General features: G+C 38.6%; 2 protein-coding genes across 2 annotated transcripts; both read left to right on the top strand.

Moving 5' to 3' along the window:
* Positions 1-1,454: 1,454 nt before the first annotated feature.
* LOC141798773 (charged multivesicular body protein 4c-like) lies at positions 1,455-6,601 on the top strand. The gene is made up of 5 exons (XM_074680603.1): positions 1,455-1,798; positions 2,826-3,003; positions 3,486-3,600; positions 4,309-4,435; positions 5,360-6,601. The coding sequence occupies exons 1-5, from the start codon at positions 1,618-1,620 to the stop codon at positions 5,422-5,424; spliced, it is 666 nt and encodes a 221-aa protein (XP_074536704.1). The 5' UTR covers positions 1,455-1,617; the 3' UTR covers positions 5,425-6,601.
* A 778-nt stretch (positions 6,602-7,379) lies between these two features.
* On the top strand, positions 7,380-16,808 carry eif2s2 (eukaryotic translation initiation factor 2, subunit 2 beta). Its single transcript, XM_074682413.1, has 9 exons — positions 7,380-7,537; positions 10,441-10,621; positions 10,743-10,843; positions 11,023-11,152; positions 11,292-11,392; positions 13,203-13,351; positions 13,674-13,730; positions 14,409-14,494; positions 15,294-16,808. The coding sequence occupies exons 1-9, from the start codon at positions 7,523-7,525 to the stop codon at positions 15,467-15,469; spliced, it is 996 nt and encodes a 331-aa protein (XP_074538514.1). The 5' UTR covers positions 7,380-7,522; the 3' UTR covers positions 15,470-16,808.
* Positions 16,809-18,112: the final 1,304 nt, after the last annotated feature.

Genomic DNA, 18,112 nt, shown 5'->3' with positions numbered 1-18,112 from the left:
GGATAAAGATAGTGAGGAGAACATCAGAGTTACTATGCATGTACAGTGGGGGAAATAAGTATTGAACGCATCAACTTTTTTCTCATGACATTTATTGTGTTGTTGTCTGAATCCCCAAATTCACTATTGGCACACCCTGTATGAGGCTAAATTTTTTTCTATCTATCACTTTGGAAGAGCGAGTTTGCCCAGTCAGAGGCACAGCTCAGCTAACATGACCCTCAGATGGCCTGTGGCTGGTACTATGGAGACTCACTTTCAATATGCCATGCCAACTGATTTGCTTCAAAAATCTGTTTCAGAATCAGATGGGTGATGCCAGGGAGACTGCTTATTTATCATACAGTCTATGGTCTGACCTTAAACTGCTGTTTGAGTGTAACACTCTGTGTCCTGTAAGTGGGTTCAATCATATAAACCAGTCAACTGAGGCCCATCTGAAGCCAGATGTTGCCATGGCAATCATAGTTTACCAAATGACAATCAGAAAGTTGGTTAAGAGTTGGTTGATTTCAAGACATTTCCACTGAACTCGTGGTTTGAAACTGCTGCATTACTACCAAAACCATAAGAGCTTTCAGAGAATTAATTCAACCATGAGAACCTGAAGACCCTGAGGATGCCATTGATCTCAATTTTATGTCTGTAGACCCATAAATGTGGCCAGGCAAAGATATAGAAATGGGTGATCCCTTCACTGACCTCTGAGAAACTATTTATCATGGGGTTAAATGGGGTCAGTTAGTTGAGTTTGCCTGACAGTTGGCCATTATCTGACCAAGGCCTCCTTCCTTTTGCTTGAAAAAAAAAAAAAAATAATAATAATAATAATAATAATACACAAACAGAACAAGATTACCTCAGTTTTGATGCCTCATTTTTCTTAGTGGAGAGTAATTTTGGGCAGTTACAGCAGTTGCTCAGGTAGCTCCATAGAGTGTCCAGGTTATTTCTCCAAATCAGCCCACTCTGACATTTAAATCTCACACTGTAGGCACAAACATTATGTCCAATACACACAAATGCAAAATGGCCTGAAGAGGTGAAAAATTTAGTGACCTTTAATGGTTAGGCTACTGTAAAGAAACTATTGCTGTTCCAAACCACCTACTGCACCAGCAGTGCCGACTGTCTTGGCCAAAATTCAGTGTGTAGGAGGCAGTATGCGAAAACTTTCAATGAACCTGATGAGCATGTTTTTGGACTGTGGCAGGGAGCCACGAATGCTCGGGGAGAACATGCAAACACCACACAGAAAGCTGAAATGTACAGTGCAATGCAAATAAAATGTATTACTATTATTATTCATCGTTGAGGGAACTTTATCCCCAGCAGGTTTGCTTTCAGGTAATGACATACACAATATTTTTTTGTATGACTGAGGAAAAAATGTAGTTTTTGTATTTCACCTACCCATGAGATAGAGACAGATCCAACGAACTCCCTCTTATCGTGACGTCAGTTGGCCTTATCCAGGAAGTAGCAAAACATCAACAATCACTCCAGGTTCCACTACAGAGCTTAGTGCCAGAGGAACCTAGCATTTAGGTAGCAAAACGTGTTCTTACGGCTTGTATGCAGAATTTTTTTTTAGTTAGATTTTGGTAATACTCAAAAATGACGTTTTGGGAAAATATATTAGGAGGGGGGAAAGGACGAAAAGGACCGAGCCCACAGGAGGCGATCCAGAAACTCCGAGAGACGGAGGAGATGCTAATGAAGAAACAGGAATATTTAGAGAAAAAGATCGACCAGGAACTGCAAAATGCTAAGAAAAACGGCACGAAAAACAAAAGAGGTAAGATACCATGACAAGACCTCATAAACATGTGGGTCTTTGTCGCCGAAATGCCCACTAAACGACAGTGAATTGAACGTTAGCACGCTAGCTAAGGTGGCTAACTTACGCTAGCTGTCATAAAAGCTGGCACCCTAATCAACATTTCTTATCATTATTACCTACAGAGATGGGTTAGGTTCAATGTATCAACCTGTTGCCCAACGTAAACTAATTATCGACTGCATTTAACGGTGTTCTCGGGAACTGAAGGCCCTGTCGTGCCACTTATGTTGTAGTGATTGTATTTCCAACAGCTCGTACTCTGACCATTTCAAAATGAAAAGACTTTGTGAAATGTGTGACAAGCGGTTTGGTGACAGATTGATAGCTTATGAAAGACACCTGTACTAAAGATATGAGGGAACAACATATTACAACGCTGTAGTGTCACTGTCATAAAGGTGGGCGTGTACACCTTAATGCGTGGCTGGGATCCTCAAGCATCATCACAGCTGTATGCGCAGTATTATTACGTGATGTCTTAGAAAACGTTATGATTGCAGCGGCCAAAAGTCCATTTGTCAACACAACACCATTGAATAGAGTTAATATAAGAACAAGGTTGTAAATACTGAAGACTCCTGTTTTATCACTAAAATGTAATATGTAGGCCCTCATTCACTCTTTAAAATATAGGATTAGTGTTCTAAAATGATAAATTGCTCTTGTTTGCAATACAGGCAATAGATGAAGATGACTACTGAATAATTCCATTATTGACTGAACTCTCACCAGCAGTGTAGATTAGTTTGTCACCAAAAATTCAACCTAGTGGTAGATTATTGTCATTTATCATAACACAAGATATATATGTAGTATCGACAGCTACAGCAAATGCTTAACCATGATTTCAGACTGTCCTTGTTGGATGGTGTAAGTCCTAAGATTAACAGCCTGAGTTTGTGACACCACACTTATACAAACCTGTATGTTTTTGACTGCAGATTATCCATCCTGACCGTTTCTTTTGTTCTGTCCTTTTCAGCGGCTCTGCAAGCTTTAAAAAGAAAGAAGCGATATGAGAAACAGCTTACCCAGATTGACGGCACACTGTCGACCATCGAGTTCCAGAGAGAAGCTCTGGAGAATGCCAACACAAACACCGAAGTGCTCAAGAACATGGGCTTTGCTGCCAAAGCCATGAAATCTGCCCATGAAAACATGTAAAATGAAACACCTATTCACTGTTTATGTTTTTTATAATTTGATCAACTGATTAGATTAAAGCAAAAAATGTGAAAATTTTACATAAAAGAAATACGGTTTCATGATCAAGGACATACAGTTTAAGATTTAGCTTTAGGTCTAAATAAATAGAAATACCATATCAATATATGCTGTGTTCATGCACATGCTGATATACAGTTTCTTTCTTATATGCAGAAATACAGCTTTAGACTAAACTCACCACCACCAGATATTTAGAATAAGAAATAAAAAATCAAGGAATTTTATCAAGGAAAAAATATAAGAAACTCAGACACACACTTTTTTTTCTTAAGTGTCAATAATTAATGTTATCCATTTACAAACATTTTTTTCTGTGCCCTTACTTCTCTGTTTTCTGTGTTTTAAGGTAAAAAAATCTTATGTATAAGTTGTATCAATGTATTCTGTTTTACTAACAATAAATCTGCTTTTTTAGGGACATTGACAAAGTAGACGATCTGATGCAGGATATTACGGAGCAGCAGGAGCTTGCCCAGGAAATCTCTGATGCGATCTCTAAACCTGTTGGCTTTGGAGAAGAGTTTGATGAGGTGGGGAACTTTTGAAAAAATGATTATCAATATATTGGCAGAAGTTTCTGGGAATCTTTCAGCAATGACGATCATAACTAATAGTTTTTTACCCCCTATAAAATAATGTTTGTTTAGCCCGGTAACATCAGCCAGTGGCCTACTTGGCTGTGTTGAATATATGGTATATTTTTGACCCAATGGAGCCAAACTTAAAGGTTTGACAGCAACAAATTGTCTTTGTTGCTGCCCAGCCTAGTTTTGTTATCTAACAGTCTGAGCAAAGTCATCTAACCTTCAAGATTTCTCTATCAGCATTCTGGCACGTTGGCTTTCTTATTTATAAATGGAATTAATTTATGACAAATGTCAAGGTGTCTAGTTAATGGTTATTCAGTTATTGTTTATTTGGTAATGTGTAATGTTACGGGAATGAAACTGCACTATAACTCTTCGTGAACCAAGGCCAATTCTCAACAAAGCATGCTGTGGACTGGTACCAAATTAGATAGCCTGAGCTTTCTTAACACATTTAAAGTGTTCAGCCATTCTAGGTACTTTAAACTGCATGTCAGCATGAAAGCCTCTCTTTCTCATGCACACACTTATGTGCCATGCAAGGTAAATAATAATACAATGTATATAAATAATTATATGTTTAGCACTTTGCCTTGTTTGGATCAATGTCTTTGTGGTAATGGTACTAATAGACCCCTTCATCTTTTCCAGGATGAGCTTCTGGCAGAGTTGGATGAGTTGGCACAGGAGGAGCTGGATAAAAGCCTGCTGGAGATCGGGGGAACAGAGAGTGTCCCTCTTCCGAGCGTGCCTTCAACTTCATTACCTTCCAGACCTGGTGAGTGCATTGTGAAAAGGTATATACTTATACATATACGTTGGAGCACCGGGCTGCTGATAGTGCTGCATATATTGCTGGTTACTATATTTAAAATAGATCCTCCTCATAGCATCTTTAATAAAATAATCTATTCTATTCATCTCACTAAAACAAATGAAAATATGATTACAAGTGTATTTTTTTTAATGCAGTTACATTTGAATCAGTGTATAATCAATCATTCTGTTTTATTTTAACTTACAATTAGACCTTTACACTTACAAAAGGACATGGCCCTTCCATGGAGCCCTCCATCCTCCACTGCCATGATTCTACAGTATCTCAGAAAAGACAAACTAGAAGCATCTGCATTTTTTTTGCAAATTAATAAGCTCTGATAACTGTTATATAGTTTTTCTTCATAGTTTTCACAAAAGGAGCCTTATTCTAATAATACATCTCTGCAGCTTCTCTTAAGAAAACACTGTAACTACTGACTGTGAATGGAGGCAGTGTTTTGGTGCAACTGACTGCTAGATATTGGTAAAAAAAAAATTCCATGCACACTGTATTAGAGGGTCAATGATCTTTAAGACAAGTCAACACCAGACCTTTTACTCTTTGTGACCTACATGATTTTATAGAATAATTCTACACTAATGATTATTATGATAAACCTGAAGCCCCTGGGGTTTGGTAAGACTGCACGTCTCTTCCACATTCTTTTTCTTTTCAGTCATCCTCTTACCCAGTCAATAAGAAACAAATACTATGTGAGTCAAATTTTGCTGTGAGCACAGCTGTCTCTATATTTGGAGACCCCTTATTCCTCTGTGTTAGGGGTGGATATCAGTGAATAAGTGAAGGTTGGCTTCATATTTGAGAGCTTATCCATTGAGAGTTGTCACTTGATTCATGTTTCTGTTCATGTATTCCCTACAGCCAAAAAAGAGGAAGACGAGGATGACATGGAGGACCTGCAGCGCTGGGCTATGGAGGCCATGTAAATGCAGCATCTTCCTTATCATACCTCCATTATAGAGAGAGAGGAAAAAAGCAACTTGTGGAGTGAATGGACCGAGAGGGAGTTCTTCTTGAGTGTTTTGGTGTGAATAAGAAGAAATGACTCTAACTTTGTGTAACACTATGAAAAAGCAAAATGCTGTAGTCTTTCTTTACCCAACATTTCACGAAAATAGAGCCTCCTGGATACTCAGTCAACAGGCTGATCAGAGGCTTTTATATTGAAGTTCTGTCACTGCATATTGTCGGATTCACCTGATGCAACTGTCCTTAATTCTAACATAATGCTAGCACTTCGTGGTCCTTGTTCTGTGCAGGGCTAAGACAACCATGCAGAGTGTACATTGAATTATAATGTAAGCTGTGTGGTGGCATACGGGCGTTTTGTCTGTGGTCTTAACAGACTCTGAGGGTTGTTGACATCACTTGACAACAGATGAATTTCTGTTGGAGTGATCTGTTTCCACTCACATATTTGCTCGCATTTATGGGGTTGAACTCGCTGGATGTTTTGTTTTCTTCCTGACAAAAAAACCAATCCTTTGTGCTCTCCCTTTTGTTAACTTCCTCTTAAAAAGAGGAGCACATGTGAGCATGAGTTAAACCGAGAAGCCAGAGTCCAAACTTTTTTTTTTCAAGCTATGTTCTGTGTCCCTTTACCAGATGTTGACATTTCAGTAACTTCTCCTGGCTTAAAGGTGTTCTCTCCCATATCCCTGGTATTTGGTGTAAATATTCCAAATGTCTCTTTTTGTAAACTGTTTCTTCCACCACTGACAGGTTCTTCTAAGGTTGTGTTAAGCATGCAGCAGTGAAGATTCACAATCTAGATCACACCCCAGGATAGTGAGACAAAAGTTTTAACACTACATCCTATTCTGCTGTTTTGGTCCTTCATTTAACTCTTTTTTATTGTTTAAGGCTTGAAACAGTAAAACAGTGTCACACCTTATTACATGCATTTTTAAGGGGCTGGTGGTTTACAAAAAAATTAGACTGCTATATCAGCATTTGAGTTGTAACTTCAGTCCTTAAACTTTTCAGAGGCATGATGTACATTTTTTACATAGAAAAAAAGAAAAATTACACAAGGATTTGTGAATAAGCATGTTTGCGTTTATATGTTTTATTTATCCCAATGACAGTATTATTTGCAAAATCATTAAAAGTTTTCAATTCTTGCCATTTTGTGATGAGTTTTTTAAAGTAATGCTGTTTAAACACCAGCTGTATTTCACACCACATGATACAATTACACAGAAAAGTATATAGTGAGCCTGAATGTCCTATATAAGTGAATCTCTCTGTTTAAAAAACACAACTGCATTTCCAACAGTGGATTTGTGTGGTTGAGTATGCTGTGTAGAAATGAAAGTGGAATTTGGCTGTTGGTAAATTGGTTGAACCCCAATGCACAGAATTCAGAAGAGAGTAGAAAGATGATGTATCAAATGTAACTGGAAAATTGTGTCATTTCATGAAAATAGGGTGATATTTGCCATTTTTCATCAACTTTCCGTGAACAACACTGTGAGACAATCTCAAGAGTTTTGAAAGTGAAACCTCCCATTCTTGCCTGATACAGGATTTAAGTTCCTCAATAGTTCAGGATTTCCTTTGCTGAAAATTTATTTTAATGATCCAAATGTTTTTCCGAATGTCACTGCACTGTAGCTTTAGCGTATAGTTTGAAATAATTTAGTTGCATTTTTTTTATCTTCTTTAATTTTCAACAACCTCCATACTTAAAATAATAGTCTTTAAATAAATTCAATACTGTAAACACACAGGAATGCAAAAGGGGATTTGTGTTTTTCTGGTCGGTGATTATCACTCACCTATGTGATCTGGTGGACTTCTGAATCCTTTTGGGCACTTCTGCAGATGGTGTTTGCAAATAAAGGTTCAACAAAAAGTATTTAACCGCCGTCGCACTTTGATGACGTTACAGATTAGCAACTTCACGCTTGCGTACTTGGGATCTATCGCTGATGCAAGACATTTTCGGCGAAGCACCAGTGTTTGACTGCGCGAGAAAAAAAGACCAAGTAACCACTTTCAACAACTTTTCGGCCTGCAAACATGTCAGGGGATGAGGTGAGTTATCTAGTGTGATTTTATCTTTTGTGTTAGTTAATGTCAACATTTCTTTAGATTAAACTATAGGTTATGCTCATGTCGTAACTGAGAACGCTGGGCCGCGACACCGCTTCTCCCCTCCCTGCTTGCACCAGTTCTCACATGGCAGCAGCCGACCTGATGGTGGCCGAAGTAGCCAATGTAATAGATGTAATATCAAATAATATCTCCTACTTTGAGAAAATATTCACTTTATCACTCTGTCATGGTAAATGACATAACGCATTGCTGCTACGGCTAGCCAATCCACCGCGTCATAAATACAGAAGTCGTAAGAATGGTTGAAATGAATACAGTGCCTAGCACTAGCTGCCCGCTATCTGAGCTAAGACGTTAGCGGTTAACGTTATAAAGCTGTAACAAAGAGCTACACATGATAAGCGATCCGTCGAGCGTCAACCATTGCCTGTCTTTATGCTGACGTATTTGTGTCTGTAGGGTTTATTTTTGTGTAAATTCTCATTCACGTGCTTTTAAACGTAGCATCGGTTACTTTCATTTCCGCCGATAACGTTAACGTCGAAGTCTCGACCGGTGGCGTCAAAATTAGTCGTCCTGAGAAAATGGATTTAGTAAGATTTTATTGTCGGTCTGCCTCCCCTGTATTTTTTTTTTCTTAACCCATCACTGTTTTAACAGTCTATAGTGATTACAAATCCATTGTTTGAAATTTGCCACAAAATAGATATTGCTCTTGATTTCAAAAGGACATGTTTCAGTTTCCTCAAGGGTTCCTTGCATGAAAACCCCTAAAGGGTAAAGACAATGAGATTCAGTTTTCAACAGCCAGGGGACTAGAAAGCATGATGACCAAAAGTGATTGTTCCTATCAACCATGGAATTCTGTGCGTTGGAACTGGTCCCTGAACTGAAGCCAGGGGAGCATGTTTTTATTGCTGTAAAAGCTGCAGGCATTCACAGAATGTTCTTCAAAAAACCCTTTATTGCTGTGGATGCAAAAGGCAAATACAGGAAACTTCTTCTACAAATTTTATTTTACTTTTTAATTTGCTCCCTTCCTCAACCTATTCTATCTATTCAAACTCCAAAACATTCAGCTCACTGCTCTAGGACTTTTCACGCCCATTTCACTAAAGCTTTCAGAAACATTTAACTTTTTTCATGAATTAGATCCCGTAGAAATGAATGGTGGTGTCTTCAAAATTTACACACAGTGTAAGGGCATTCTGAGCCTTGTTTAAACCCTTCGTGTTTATCTATTCAACCACTAACTCCATTCAACTTTCAAAACATTTAGCCATCTTTTGTCAGTGTGTTTCAGATTATTTATAGCATTTATTGTTTCTTGACACTAAAGAAACAATTGTCAGTAAGACATTTAAACTTAAGAGCGGGCAAGATGGGAGAGGTAACTTAAAAATTATCTGGAAACCTGCCACGAATTTCACTCCACAAACACAAATCAGGCCAAAACGGAGGTTATCTTGTGTTGCTTGCATCAAAGTGAGTTTGAAAGCAAAAGGACAGAGGCCTTCACCAGAAAAAAGGGGCTACTGTCAGGCAAACCCAAGCAACTTTTCCCATCCTATCTAGACATGCACTGATCGATTGATCGGTGCCTATTTCCTTAATTTTGGGGAAGCGGTGATCCGTGATCAGCCCATCCTTACATATAAATCTGACCTTATATACCTCCAGGAAGGTCTGAGAGCCAGCCATTGTTGCTTTTTGCTCTGAGACCTAAACTCAGGACACTTAATCGGTTGTTTAAGTCAAAACACAAAGATTTTATTGTTTCACAGGTATTGGTCTATGATTTTCAATAAAAAAGATCAGAACATTAAAGGTATAATCTGTCAGTTGTAAAAAATAAAAATCGGTATCGGTCCAAATCAGTATCGGCAGGTCAGGCTTTTTGAAAATCGGTGACCGGTCAGAAAATTAAGATGCACCAGTGCACCCCTAATCCTATCCCATGTAAAATTTTGAGGGACTTCTTCAGAGATCAGCAAAAGATCACTCTTTTTTTTATCTCACTGCCCTGACCACATTTCTGGATCTACAGTCATGAAATTGACGTTGAGAGCTTCTTTAGAGTCTGTTTGTTTTTGGTACGAATGCAGCTGATTCAGACCATGATTTTAGAGGAAATTCTCTTGGAAATATTCAGTCTGTACCAGCGTTTTGATGGCAGCAATGATCACCATGGCAACATCTGGCTTCAGATGGGCCTCAGCTGACAGGTATATATGATCAGACCAAACAGTCAGCTGTGGTTTAAAAAATATGAAACCTATTTGAAATGCTTAAATTGTCCAACAGCACATACTGTGAGGGGGTTGAGGTTTTTTTTTTTTTTTTCAAGTCAGAAGGTTAGAAAATTTAAAGATCAAGGGTTTACCCTATCAGTGACACAGCTCATGTGACTGACAGGTCTGGCACCCTGTAGCTGTGAGAGGAGACTCAAAGCCTCAATAATTCATTCAACCATTCAAAATTCTAATTTCATTCATTCATCTCTTTTTATACAAGTTCATAAAAGGCTCAAACTATTCAACAAATCATTCAACCATTTTCAAACATTACTTCAGTAATTCCACATCTTCAGTATTCTGCATTAGCAGTTTGGTGCAAGCTGCTTCTGCACTTCTGGGCAATTTCTTCAGAAACTGCAATTCCAGTCAGTGTCCCTCTTGTTGGATTGCAAAGATTAAAATGTATCATAAGAAAAACAGAAAAATACCTGCTCTTTGAAATGCACCATACATACCTTTTCAGTGTTGTCAAAGGTTATATGAGTATATCGTTTCTAATGTGGAGGGAGAACACCTGCGATCTCATTTCACAAAAGTTGTAACATAATTGATAATTCAATGTTTTCTTCTTTTTCTTGTCCTCAGATGATTTTTGATCCTAACATGACCAAAAAGAAGAAGAAAAAGAAGAAGCCCTTCATGCTGGATGAGGATGGAGAGGGAATGGGAGGAGAAGAAGCTAAAGAGGTGGAAATGAAGGAGGCAGAACCAGAGGCTGGTGAAGACAAGGAACTTGATTTAGATGAAGATGAAGGCAGGAAGAAAGGTTGGGAAAACAGTGGAGATGTACTGAATGAAGACTTGATTGTCTGTGTATATTTCTCTCCCAGATTGACATTGAACAAGCTTGCAATAAACTGAGATAAAACTTTTTGTCTTCTCTCCAGAACCATCTGATGATTTGAACGACTTAAACTTCTTCAATCAGAAGAAGAAGAAAAAGAAGCCAAAGAAAGTTTTTGATAATGACGTGGAAGAGGGCTTAAAGGTTAGTCTATTACTTTATACTGTTATTCTGCACTTGTCTGATTTCTTAACATCAGTGTATCGTTCCAATTCTCTCACCCCTGACACATTTCTCCCCTCCTTCTCTCAGCTTGACTCCATTCATATATTTATTACCTGTTGTCTCTTAGCTGTGTTTTTATTTTCACTGGTTCATTTCAGGAGTTGAAAATTGAAGGCGAGCAAACAGAGATGCTGGAGGAAGACAACCTGGACCTAATGCTTCCCCAGAAGAAAAAGAAGTCTAAGAAAGTAGACTTTGATGAGGGAGAGCCATTGGAGAAAGATGAAGGTGAGACACAATAAACTTGAAAAAAGAACCTAGGGAATATGTATGGACCCCAAGATGAATAGCCGCTGCAATAATAAACAAATGGGATCTGATGTCAAATCAAATGTGTTCAGCATCCAGTTTTATGATTTGTTTCCAGCTCTGGAGGATGATGAGGGAAAGAACAACGATGGAATCTCTTTTAGCTCCTCCACAGGACCAGCCTGGGCTGGCTCAAAAAGAGACTACACTTATGATGAGGTAGGGCAGCTGCAAGCATACACATACATGCCCACAAACCACTAAGAGCCAGCAATTTACTAACCTGTTCTCTACCAATCCCGATTGTCTCTCTTTTCCCCCACTTTATCTTACCTCTGTTTTGAGGGGAAAGGATAAAAAAACATCTCTTAGAAATGAGACCCACTCGATTCCTACTATGTCATCACCCCTAGTCACTTGCTGGCAGTGTCGTAGGCAGAGCAACTGTTAATTCACTTCAAAACTGAACACATCTTTACAAAGTGATGATAAACTGATGTGAGATTTGGATGACAAATTCAAAGCAAACAAACTTAACTACGATATACTGTATGTTATGAGCAATGAGACATCTAAGCAATGGAAAGGGAACTGCTTTTGCAGCTTCTAAATACCATAATGTTTGCTCATCATAGCCTACCTGTCACATCACTCATGTAATGCAGTGCATCGTTTTTGAATCTGCTGCGATTCCACCAAGCAGTCCGGTTGGGTTCAGTACAGTTTTGCACGGTTTGGTGCAGTTAAGACTGATCCTGTTTGCGTTTCCACAGCAAAACTTTGCCCTCTTGTGGTAGGCAGAGTGTAAGCCGGTTGCCGAAAGCCACAGCTGTTTAACAATAGCGTGACGCCGTAGCAGTGCGACACAGTTTACCCCGCTATTAAATCCAACGAAGCAGAAGAAGAAGCAGCACAGTAAACAAAGAGCACAGATGAAAGACATGCAGCATTTCGTCCTCTCTGTGATTGTCATGTAGCTCTTCGATACAAAGTGCAATCAAGCTTTGTTTTAGAGAAGTCTGTGTGCCGCCAGGAGAAATGCTGCCGCTGTCGTGGGATAAGTGACGATTCTTTTGAACAATCAGCAGTCTGCAGTGTTGTAGCTCCACCTTCCGAGAGCAGATTAGTTCAGTCTGGAACCCATACGATAGGGTCCCAAAAAGTGGGACGGCTCGTCTCTGTTATCTGGAGATCTGTCCCGGGATAAGTTAGCCATACCAAGACCAACCAAACTGGTCTGCTTGGTGTAAACGCGGCTTTTGGCTTACATTTTGTAGCTAATGCAGCTCCTGAATGCAGCTTAGCTGTGCAAGCATTCATTAAATGCAGTTCATTGTAGTGAAGTCCGTGTGCTGTGAATTTGTCGCCCTGGTCTGACCTTGGTGTAGCCATTATTAGCTATAACTGTCACCATAGCAGAGTTAGTTAAATCTTTATAACGAGCAATTTCAAAATGCATCCAAACATGGCTAATATTTACGTAGAGTAACAAAGGATTGGAAATCTGATAAAAAATATCAATATCATGGGAAATTTGTCATACCCCTTGGTTTCAAGTGAGGTCCTGGTTTGTCTTTGTTTTGGTTATTTATTTATATGAACTGATATGTCAGTCCAAAATTGAGTCAAAACATGACCACTTCAATAAAATTAAGTGACATTTTTGCTGTACCCTTCCCTATATCTCCATTGGCTTAAAAAAAGAAGGGCTGGGCAAAAGATAAATTTACCAACATATCTAACCAATCCAGAAACAACAACAAAAATAAATAAATTTGTCAATAAATAAACTTGTCTACCTTTCTTATAGTCCATGAATGGGTTCCGTGTTTTCAGGGATGAGTCCTGATGTCCTTAGAGTCTCTATATGAGAGGTTCATAGGTGGCTGTGTTGGTCATTAGTTAGATCCAGTTTTTAAAGAACGAAAAAAGTACATGATAATAAAAAGCTCTTAAATATCTTATCTGTTATAAGAACATTGCAATGCTGTCAAAGTTTGAGTTAATCTTAACAACATCTCTATCTCAGCTCCTGAATCGGGTCTTCAACATTATGAGAGAGAAAAACCCCGACATGGTGGCTGGAGAGAAGAGGAAGTTCGTCATGAAGCCACCGCAGGTGGTCCGAGTGGGAACCAAGAAAACTTCCTTTGTCAACTTCACAGACATCTGCAAACTGTAAGTCTATATTACACTGCCTAAATAATTACAAAGTTTACTATGATACTTACCTGACACCTTGTAAATTCACCAACCAGTTTTCTTAAGTTTGACAATGATGGAATTTTTAAAGGTCCTGATTTGATAATAAAAAATCTGTAAATGTCTGCAAAAATACCGTAGCCAATTTGCTGTTCCCTATTAGCTCTTTATGCAAACTGTAGCCCTGTATGAAAGCCATTGAAAACTGAATGCTTGACCATAAATCATGTTGCTTACTTATTTTTTCTAAATTCATAGCTGCAATCTAGTAACTTACCTTTTATGTACGGCATCACAGGTTGCATCGTCAGCCTAAACATCTCCTCGCTTTCCTGTTGGCTGAGCTGGGAACAAGGTAAGATCATACCTTATCATCAATTGAATGTATGACTTTATGTATTTTGAGAGCTGTCAGATTTATTTTTGTCAACTGGGCTTAGCTGCTTGATTTTAGAAGTTCATGGCAAGTAACTGCATTTTCAGTTGCTTGTCTATAATTCCGTTACTTTGCATTTAAAACAGATTTTAAGGTCAGTATAAAATAATGTAAAGCAATTTCTACTGGTCTCTAGGTTTTGGAAACTGAAATGAATGCAATGAAAAGTATTGTGTGATTTTGATTGTTCAAGCACTGCAGTTAAACTCTGCGGTTTGGTTCCATCCGTGGAGATTCAGACACTCTGAAGTGGTGGCTTTTTTGATTCAGTTGCAAGCTTAATCTTACTTTGGACTGTAAAACTTGAGCCATCTGGAAGGTTTCTACAATTTGGATATGTAATTCTAAAGTGTAGTGTTTGTCATATTTTTTCAACATGGCACTAACAGATGATAGTGCCTCAGCTTAAGTATGGTGTGTCACAATGTTCACAATGACAGGCAATCAAAAAATAACTTATTTATTTTGTTTAGCACTAATATAAATTTATCATGGGATTCTTGCTAGTATGAATAATTAGATTTAAAATAATGGCAAAATTTCTCTGTGTCATTATGAGAATTTGTGTTGCTGATTTGTCTTTGTTTCCATCAACAGTGGTTCCATAGATGGAAATAACCAGCTTGTGATCAAAGGAAGATTTCAGCAGAAACAAATAGAAAACGTGTTAAGAAGATACATCAGTAAGTGGCATTTAAAACTTGTTTTGAAGTAAAATATCAAAATATCGACCCTAAATGAATGTTCAGGAAACTGTCATTACTCCGTTCTACTATATTGTGTCACTGTCTGCTTTAATGATTTGTCTTTGAACAGTATTGTATTAAAAGACTTTAACATGAAATTAAACCTTGCAACTCAAGGGTTGTGCTGTGTAATAGGCTGGTTCAACAAAATGTAAAGGCACTAATAGTGTCACTCAAGTGGAATGAAGCTAGTTATTTTACCCAGGGTTTGTAATCAAGGGTTTGCGTTTTGAGAGTCAAGGGTATGTTTCTCACAAAGATTATCACTGGTAAAGAAAGCTAAAGGACAATTCTTTGATACTGATTTTCCATCTAAACTTTTGGGCGCAAAACTACTTACACAGCATTGTTTGGTCATTTTTAATGTGGAATGTTACTTTTGTAAAGTAGCATGCCTGGAATGTTAAAGCCACATTTCCAAGTTGAATAATCTTTTAAGTTCTTCATTAAGTGGGACGGCTGTTTGAGAGATCTTTGCCATTCCTGGTGAAACTTGTCAATGCATGTTATTTTTGTTAATTGATTTATTTATTTAGCAAAGGGTTGATAAGCAATAATTGAAAGCGGTCGGACCATATACACATTCAGGGATTCAGTGAAGTTCACACACACTGACATTTGATGAAACTTAAATCAGTGAAGTACGGAAATAGAATCCTGAAAAGTAAACATTGAGATGGTTTGAAATCTCTTGTTAAATGTTGTACTGAACTGTTTTCTCTTTTCACTCCTTCAGAGGAATACGTGACTTGTCACACCTGCCGTTCCCCAGAGACCATCCTGCAGAAGGACACTCGCCTCTATTTCCTGCAGTGTGAAACGTGCCACTCCCGCTGCTCTGTCGCCAGCATCAAGACTGGCTTCCAGGCTGTGACGGGCAAGAGAGCACAGCTCCGCGCTAAAGCCAACTAAAGACCGCCATGCTGGGCTCCTCCTCATCTCTGCCTCCTCTTTTGTCCATCAAATTGCAGAGGCCTGGGATGGAAGCCCCCTTGTTTCACTAAAAGACTCTGAATTGAACTGTGGGGGGGTTTGCCTGCTGTTTATTTGTCAAGGCCTGACCAGACACAGTGTGAGGGTATCTAAAGCTGACAGATAGAGTTCAGGTGCTGTTAACAGATTATGTTTACCACATAGACTGTTTGATGCATTTGATTTGTCTGGTGGACAGATCCTCCACCTCCTACGCCTTTTGCCATTATCTTTGAGTTCTGATATCTGCAAGAAAAACCTGACATAAAATGGCCTTTATCTTTCCTCTTCTTCCCTTTACACACACACTTTTGACACAAGTGTTTCTCCAGATAAGTAACACAATGACAAATTTTAGTTAATACTTGGGTATGACTATCATCATAAGCAAGCAAGCTTATGCCAACACTCTCCCCCTGGATATAAACATGTAGTCCTTGTGTGGTCCATAGCAAATGGGGAGAAGAGTGAAGGACAAAGTTGTCACCACCAACTTTTATCTGCCATCTCTTTGCGACTGGCTTGCTTTACCTTGTGGCAGACAACTCATACATAGATGCATCTATCACACCATCAATTTATAACTTAACCAAAGTGGTTTAAAGATAATTTCAATGAATATTACAAAAATGCTTCACAAATAGATCGCTTTTCCATATTTGAAGCATAGTGGGAGACTAAGCAGATCTTCAGTAGTTGAGCTAAATTTTTATTGGTATTTGTAGTAAATTGGCTAATGTGGTTACCTTTCTCTTCATGATTCCTGCATTACTAGATCAGACTCCCCCACCATAATATGTCAGCAACAGGCTCTGAACAACAACCCCCTCCCTTTGATATTAGTAGAAGATGACAACAGTTATGACACAGTAGTTTAAAGTGACAGATTTCCTAAACAAGTGAACACATCAATTTAAGAGTTGAGATACCTCGTACTGTTTTTTTTTTTTTGAGCTGTTATGGCATTGATAAACAGATTTACGCCATCATTTCTCTCTGAGACTTCTGACAATAAGTTTAACATACTTTAAAACTTTGGAAATGTAATAAAGAGAAAGTAAAATACAAAGCAGGCTTCTTAAACATATGCAACCCCCCAGGAAAGTATTATTTTCAGTATGATTTTAAAAAAGCAGTTACATTACATACCACTGGCAGACATTCAATCAGATTACATCGTGCTTACATGGTGTAGTTTCTGGTCTTGTTTGCAAAGAATGTAGATGAGGTCTCACTTATATCATTTTAAACTGGTTTTTACAAAAATAAAATAATCTACTCTCTCCATTACGGCTCTTTGTATAATCGATATAAAAGCTGTTGAATTTCTAAATGGTTGGTAAATCAAATTAAACTTGAAAGTAATACTGATGAAGCTATAGTATATCAAAGCAACACTTAAAATAATAATTTTCAATGAGAATGTTTCTGCCATGTGAAAACATTGCCTGACTCATTCTTCAGCAGCTGTAGAAGTGCCATCATGGCCCAAACCTCACAGTCCATGGGTGCATCTCAAAGCGATAAAGTGAAGCCTCCTCTCTCCTCTCTCCTCTGTGGCACCAGAAGTACTTTCTGAGTTGCTGTTTTGAAGGCTGTCCCAAAGCGATAATAGTGCTCAGAGGAGGGGGAAGACTGGAGGAGGAGCTATGATCGAGGAAACACGAGAGCAGGCTTTGCGGAAGTCTTTTCACTGTGATTGGATGTTGCAGCAGCATAGACTTCTCTACATGAAGCTTCACAAACAGCGGAGTTTAATGAGAGAAAAGGCGAGTTGAAGACAGGCACTGAAGAGCGTTCAGAAACTGGGCATAAATCTGGGATTAAAAAGGGTTTGTTGTGAGTTTAAAGCACAAAATACTGAACACAACCATCATAAAATCAATATAATGGAGGATCAATACTGAAAACGGAAATCTAATAAATATCTTCTTGAGACACAATGAACTAGGCTGTATTAATAAGTTTCAGAGTTTACGATCAGATGTGGTCAAAAGGCTAAATAATTAATATATAATCTAATAATGACGCATTTTACAGGCAAAGTAATCTGTGTACTTCTAAACAGTGCACTGAATAAACTGAGCAGGTTTTCTTCTTGAAAACGTGTTTGTTAAACAGGTTCAAGGACCAGACTGTGTGTGTTTGACAGCACACATGTGCAGACACAAACAGCTGTTAGAGCTGACTGACAGATGATCTAGAGGTGATCAGATGATGCCATCATCACCACGTTAAAGGATAAGTTTGGTTTATACAGCTTTTACATTGTTTATAGAACGAAGTAGAACAAAATACTCACCCAGAAGGCTTTCCTGATCCAAGCAGTGCTTCGGGAGATATTTAGATCGTAAACCGTGCAGCGGACGTCCGTATAATGGGATCCATCGGGGCATAGACAGCGCCACTCCTAAAACTGCATTTATCGTCCAAAAACCTGTGTTTTTTTTCACCAATATTCCATCATGGTCCGCTCCGGGTTAGTCCTCTGCTGCAGTTTGTGTCACTCCAGACAGCGCTGTGTGGCTGTACTGGCCTCTGAACTGATGAAAACTTCGTTTACATTGCCCCTCAAAGAAAGGA

The sequence above is a fragment of the Halichoeres trimaculatus genome, unplaced genomic scaffold (assembly GCF_033239565.1).
Source record: "Halichoeres trimaculatus isolate MK-OKI-2021-1 unplaced genomic scaffold, fHalTri1.1 fHalTri1_scaffold_11, whole genome shotgun sequence".
Taxonomy (NCBI): Eukaryota; Metazoa; Chordata; class Actinopteri; order Labriformes; family Labridae; genus Halichoeres; species Halichoeres trimaculatus.
Note: the sequence above shows the minus strand (reverse complement) of the source record. Positions and strands in the feature narration are given on the sequence as shown.

What these genes read in the sequence shown, in the direction of transcription:
- LOC141798773 (XM_074680603.1), top strand. Translation starts at nt 1,618, where the DNA reads ATGACGTTTTGGGAAAATATATTAGGAGGGGGGAAAGGACGAAAAGGA. An exon ending in CGGCACGAAAAACAAAAGAG is followed by an intron (nt 1,799 to 2,825) that starts GTAAGATACCAT and finishes TGTCCTTTTCAG; the next exon opens with CGGCTCTGCAAGCTTTAAAA. An exon ending in TTCATTACCTTCCAGACCTG is followed by an intron (nt 4,436 to 5,359) that starts GTGAGTGCATTG and finishes TATTCCCTACAG; the next exon opens with CCAAAAAAGAGGAAGACGAG.
- eif2s2 (XM_074682413.1), top strand. An exon ending in GAGACTACACTTATGATGAG is followed by an intron (nt 11,393 to 13,202) that starts GTAGGGCAGCTG and finishes TCTCTATCTCAG; the next exon opens with CTCCTGAATCGGGTCTTCAA. An exon ending in TTCACAGACATCTGCAAACT is followed by an intron (nt 13,352 to 13,673) that starts GTAAGTCTATAT and finishes ACGGCATCACAG; the next exon opens with GTTGCATCGTCAGCCTAAAC.